The 6,560-nt window shown below is 45.5% G+C and overlaps 1 protein-coding gene across 7 annotated transcripts in view; it reads left to right on the top strand.

Moving 5' to 3' along the window:
• PFKP (phosphofructokinase, platelet) overlaps window positions 1-3,993 on the top strand; it is a 99,520-nt gene extending 95,527 nt beyond the window's left edge. For 6 of the 7 annotated variants that reach the window (XR_011556920.1, XM_070729168.1, XM_070729169.1 and 3 more), the window contains 2 exons: window positions 237-342; window positions 3,418-3,993. Coding sequence is in view for 6 of the 7 variants with exons in the window: in XM_070729168.1 (XP_070585269.1) it covers window positions 237-342; window positions 3,418-3,556 (245 nt within the window). In the remaining variant the exon portion in view is untranslated. The remainder of the gene's footprint in view (window positions 1-236; window positions 343-3,417) is intronic. The other variant, XM_070729174.1, reaches the window with a different exon arrangement.
• The last annotated feature ends 2,567 nt before the right edge of the window (window positions 3,994-6,560 follow it).

Consider the following 6,560-nt stretch of genomic DNA (forward strand, 5'->3'; position numbering starts at 1 on the left):
TATTCATTATTAATTATCACCTTCCCCTTGCTTGGCTCATCTTAATTTCCAAGTTTTCGTAATTCCCATTTATGTTCTCAACACTGTACTATTTTAATAGCTGACCCACAGTGTTTAGCACACTGTGAGGGCTCTTCTTAACACTTTCCCCCTCCTTATGTAGTCTTTGCAGTTGGTATGTACTATTTTGTCACACTTCCTGTGGTTAAAGCAATTTTTTTTTGTCCCCTCCATAGGAAAGGTGTTTGCCAATAGTCCGGAAACTGTGTGCCTTCTAGGGATGCGTAAGAGAAATCTGGACTTCCAGCCTGTGATCATGCTACAGGATGAAACTGACTTTGTGTAGGTCAAACTCTTTGTATAATTGTCAAACAACCCAACCCAGGCCTGATGCCCACACCAGGATCTTTTAAATCCTAGTTAGCAAGATTGAAGTCCTATGTGCCTGCAGGTCTCCATTAGTTAAAAAAGATCACAGAGAGGGAAAAGACGATAAAACGGTATATTCAATTCTGTTCTGTCTGGGTGCCCCCAGACTTCAACACCAACTGAAAAAAGCAGCCAGACATGCTGGTAAAAAGCAAAGTCACTTTATCTCTTTGAAAACAAACAGAGAACAAAAACTGTTCTTACAAACTGGAATGCTATGAGGCTTCACAGAAGAGTCACGATGGCCAGACAATACAGCAGGCTTCTTGCTGGCACACACACCACTGTAGAGAATAAAATCCACGCCTCCCCCAAGTTTTCAGCCTTCAAGGCCACAAGCCAGGATCAGAGACGCCAAGGATCGAAGCAAGGTCACAGAACTCCCACAAGATAACTCTCCACAATACAGGAAGGGCGGGCCTGCCTTTTCAACCTTTCTGGGGAGAACCACACCCAAACCCAGCTGTTGCCTATTAGGGATGGAAATACCTGGCTAATTGTCCCCTTCGTTGTGCTGCTCTTCTCTGCCTCATATCGATGATGGCTTGTGCATTCTCATCTAAGGACTCCAGGCTACTCGCTGGGGAGAACTCCCCCCCGGGGGTCTCAGGCTGTTCTCCCTCTTCCTCGGTCTGACATTCCTCCTCCTCCCCGTCTGCCTGGTCCTCCTCCTCCTCCTGTTCCTCGTCCTCCCCCTCTGAGCATGGAGCCGGCAGAGTTCCAGCCGTTTCCTGAGGAGCCTCAGACTGAATCACAACACAATTCAATTCAATTTATTAGATTTGTATGCCGCCCCTCTCCAAAGACGCGGGGCGGCTCACAACAATAATAAAAACAACATTCAAGCGAAAACAAATCTAATATTAAAAAGCACATAAAACCCTATCATATTTTAAAAAAGCAAACAACATATACATACCCAAACATAAATATAAAAAAAGCCTGGGGGAAAGGTGTCTCAACTCCCCCATGCCTGGCGGTATAGATGGGTCTTAAGTAATTTAGGAAAGACAAGGAGTGTGGGGGCAGTTCTAATTTCCGGGGGGAGTTGATTCCAGAGGGCTGGGGCTGCCACAGAGAAGGCTCTTCCCCTGGGGCCTGCCAAACGACATTGTTTGGTCGACGGGACCCGGAGAAGGCCAACTCTGTGGGACCTTATCGGTCGCTGGGATTCGTGCGGTAGCAGGCGGTTCCGGAGGTACTCTGGTCCAATGCCATGCAGGGCTTTAAAGGTCATAACCAACACTTTGAATTGTGACCGGAAACTGATCGGCAGCCAATGCAGGCCACAGAGTGTTGCAGAAACGTGGGCGAATCTAGGAAGCCCCACTATGGCTCTCGCGGCCGCGTTCCGCACGATCTGAAGTTTCCAAACGCTTTTCAGAGGTAGCCTCATCCTTGAGTTACAAAATTCACTTATTAGCAATAGCATTTAGACTTATATGTCGCTTCACAGTGCTTTACAGCCCTCCCTAAACAGTTTACAGAGAATAAGCAAATTGCCTCCAGCAATGTCGGTCCTCATTTGCTGATTCTGTAAACCACTTAGAGAGGGCTGTAATAGCATTATGAAGCGGTATATAAGTCTAAATGCTATTGCTGTTGTGAACATTTGTTTAAAGCAATAATGGGTTCTAAAACCCATTGCTACTGGGTCACATGCACGATGCTTCTACACAAAAGCATTCAAGATAGGTGTGCAGTGCTACCAGTTTGCTGAACCTGGAGCAGCCCATCGCTGGTTCTAAGCCCCTGGTGTTGTTTACATGTATATCTTGCTTACGGATGTCTTAACTTGGGTTTTCTCCAAGACTTTTGGCTAGTGTCAGAATGACCAGTGGCTTGACTCAGTCTGTTGGTGCTTTCAACCATAGGTTATTTTGCTTAAGCAGGACAAACTTGGGTTCACACACAAACCATTAAGAAGGGCTTACTCCACACCATTCTGTGAATTACAGAATTTACAAGCATTTGTTTAGTGACAGAGGTTATAACGCCCCTGAAAAAAAGTCACTTAAGTTCATTTTTCACAATGTTACAACATTCTCATAGTCATGGGTGGATTTTCGATTCTGCTGTTAGTGGTGCACAACATGCACAGCTTTGCTTCTGCTGCGGGCGCATGTCCCAGTGAGATTTTGCTTCTGTGCATGCGCAGGAAGAAAAATCTTGTGAAAAGATGCACACAGATGTGAGATTTCCAGATTTTTTTGCTTCTGTGCATGCATAAAATTTCACTGGGACACGGTCATGCCCTTGCAGAAGCAAAGCTACACACGCAGCTCTATTTCGCTACCAGTGCGCCGTCATTATCCATACTGGTAGTAACCCGATACTGCCCATGGTCACATGATCAAAATTCAGGCTTATGTATTTATGATTATTGCACTGTCCCAGGGTTATCTGATCACTTTTTGTGACTGTCTAAGAATAAAAGTCAGTGCAAAGCTCATTGAGGACCTGTATACTGCACGAGTCAAAAAGAGGGCCGGGAAAATATTTACTGACCCTTCACATCCTGGACACAAACTGTTTCAACTCCTACCCTCAAAACGTCGCTACAGAGTACCGCACACCAAGACAACTAGACACAAGAACAGGTTTTTTTCCGAACGCCATCACTCTGCTAAACAAATAATTCACTCAACACTGTCAGACTTTCTACTAAATCTGCACTTCTATTCTACTAGTTTTTCTCATCATTCCTATCACCCATTTCCTCCCATGTTGACTGTATGACTGTAACTTGTTGCTTATATCCTAAGATTTTTATTAATATTGCTTCTTCATTGCTTATTTGACCCCTATGACAATCATTAAGTGTCGTACCACATGATTCTTGACAAATGTATATTTTATTTTATGTACGCTGAGAGCATATGCACCAAGACAAATTCCTTGTGTGTCCAATCACACTTGGTCAATAAAATTCTATTCTATTCTGATAGAGAAATTTTTAATGACAATTTCCCCTCTTTTGATCCACAGGCACCGGATTCCTAAGGAACAATGGTGGTTAAAAATGCGTCCTCTGATGAAGATCCTGGCCAAATACAAGGCCAGCTATGATGTTTCTGACTCAGGCCAGTTGGAGCATGTGGTGAGACCAAAGGCATGCGAAGCCTGAGCCTGCAACGCCGGGATGTCCCCTAAGTTGGAACTCTTGTCTCCATTGTGCATCAGCAGTGCTTTAGAGTATGTGTTACAGCTTCTTTTTGTAACATGTAAGTTATTGTACCAGCACTTTATGTGGGAAGCAAAAACATTCACAATATTATCCGTTCCTGGTTACTTTTTAGCTTCATCCTCAAGAGTGGGACGCTCCAGTGCCCAACTTAACAAAAAAATAACAAAACGAAAACAAACCTAGTTACCAATGTGCTCCTTATGAATCTGTCCAAAACCTGTTCTATGCACTCAGTGTGAGGCTGTTTGTCTTTTGCACTTTTACCAGATAGTGTTTACACTCAGAAGCATAGTTTTGTGTAATAAAGACATATATATGTGATCCAGCCAGAAAAAAAATAATGCATTATAAATCTAAATAAATAAATATATAAATAATCATAAGGTTTAGTGTCCTTTGTTCTCCTGCAGTTTTGCACCTAATCTTTACACCTTGTCAAGCTGAACTTGACTCTTCCTAGGACAAAACAGTAGGTGTTTAGTAAAGTCAGTTTGGGAGGGAGTTTATGCGCAAGGCAAGTTGTTCTTCTATTTACCTATTGCATTCATTTTCACCCCCAAGGCAGGGGTGGGTTCCTCCCAGTTCGGACCAGATCACCCAAACCAATAATGACACACTGGTGACATGATGGCGACGGATGCAATTAGGTGGGTACCAATCCATGGGCGCTGCCATCTTTTTTAAAAAAAAAATTCCATTTGGATGGCTTCTCCTCTTCCGCTGCTTGAAAAAGGGCCCTCCCACCAACCTCTGGATTAATACTGAACTTTATTTCTTCGCCTGAAGCACAGCTGATGAGCTCCTTAGCTGTGTTTCGGGCTGATTCCTCCTACTGAGCATCCGTGGAAGCCATATTGCACAAGGGGACGTACACGTGTGAAATGTTGCGATTTGGATTTGGATTTAGGATTTAATTGGATTTATATGCCACCCCTCTCCGAGGACTCGGGGCGGCTCACAGCATGTACAGAAAAAACAGGAAACAATAACAATCCAATTATACCTTAAAAAAGCAATCTTAAAATTCTAATTAAAAATTATCAATATCATTCATTCCGCAGTCAAACTAAGCATTCATCGGTCAGGGGGGAAGGTCTAAGGAACCCCAGGCCTGGTGGCAAAGATGAGTTTTTAAACTTTTTCGGAAGTCAAGGATAGTGGGGGCAGTACGAATCTCTGGGGGGAGCTAATTCCAGAGGGCCAGGGCCCCCATAGAGAAGGCTCTTCCCCTAGGTCCCGCCAGCCAACATTGTTTGGTCAATGGGACCCTAAGGAGACCAACTCTGTGGGATCTCACCGGTCGCTGGGATTCGTGCGGCAGAAGGCGGTCTTGGAGATAATCTGGTCCTATGCCATGTAGGGCTTTATAGGTCATAACCAACACTTTGAATTGTGTCCGGAAACAAATTGGCAGCCAATGCAGTCCGCGGAGTGATGGCGAGATATGGGCATTTCTTGGAAGGCCCAAGACTGCTTGCGCGGCTACATTTTGGACAAGCTGAAGTTTCCGAACACTCTTCAAGGGTAGCCCCATGTAGAGAGCATTGCAGTAGTCGAACCTCGAGATGATAAGGGCATGAGTGACCATGAGCAGTGACTCCCGGTCCAGATAGGGCCACAATTGGTGCACCAGGCGGACCCAGGCAAATGTCCCCCTCACCACAGCCGAAAGATGATGTTCTAATGTCAGCTGTGGATTGAGGAGGATGCCCAAGTTGCGGACTCTCTCTGAGGGGGTCAATAATTCCCCCCCAGGGTGATGGACGGACAGATGGAAGTGTCCTTGGGAGGCAGTACCCACAGCCACTCAGTCTTGTCTGGATTGATTCTGCGCCTGTTGGCACCCATCCAGACCCTGACAGCCTCCAGACACCGGCACATCACTTCCACTGCTTCGCTGAGTGGACATGGAGTGGAGATGTACAGCTGAGTATCATCAGCGTACTGATGGCAACATGTGAAATGTTGCGATGCGAACCAATAGCAAAAATAAGTGGAGCCCATCCCTGCCCCAAGGACTAAGGCAGTTCTAGTAAATGTAAATGATTAAAAGCTACCTTGTCAGTAAACAATTACAGGCCTGTAGATTTTCAAAAGTGTTTTGATGATGCTTGAAGCACTTCTATAGAATTGCTTCAGGAAGCAATACAATCCTTGCTTACTGAAGTTAATTGGAACTGGTAGGCTTGTTGCTAAGCAACATGGCCATAGACTAATAGTAAAGGTGCTATGGAATGCTGGCTGCAAGCAATTACCAAACTCCTCGTTCACTGTGATGGCTGGAACTGCAATAATCCACTGTTAGTCCCCCTTCCTTCAATACTGTTTTAACTTTGAATGGCCAATGAATGAAGACTACCTAGACCAGTGATGGCGAACCTATGGCACGGGTGCCACACGTGGCACGCAGAGCCATATCTGCTGGCACATGAGATGCTGCCCTAACTCAGCTTCAACATGCATGTGTGTGCCAACCAGCTGATTTTTTTGGCTTGCATAGAGGCTCTGGGAGGGTGTTTTTGGCTTCCAGAGTGCCTCTGGGAAGGCACTTTTACCCTCCCCCAGCTCCAGGGTATCCTTTGGAGCCTGGGGAGGGTAAAACATGAGCCTACTGGGCCCACCAGAAGTTGGGAAACAGGTTGTTTCCAGCCTCTAGAGGGCCCTCAATGGGTGGGGGCTGTTTTTGCCCTCCCCAGGCATTGAATTATGGGTATGGGCATTCGCGCATGCACGATAGTCCACACTCTTGGCACCTGAGGGGAAAAATATTCACCATCACTGACTTATACAATACAGTAGCACCTCTAGATACGAGCTGCTCCACATGCGAGTATTCCAAGTTATGAGCCACTACAGGAGCGAAATTTATGTTCGACAGCCGAGCTCAAATTCGGGATACAAGCCGAGCTTCCACTAGATGGCGCAAGAATCCTTGCTTCTGGTT

The sequence above is a fragment of the Erythrolamprus reginae genome, chromosome Z (genome assembly GCF_031021105.1).
Source record: "Erythrolamprus reginae isolate rEryReg1 chromosome Z, rEryReg1.hap1, whole genome shotgun sequence".
NCBI lineage: Eukaryota > Metazoa > Chordata > Lepidosauria > Squamata > Dipsadidae > Erythrolamprus > Erythrolamprus reginae.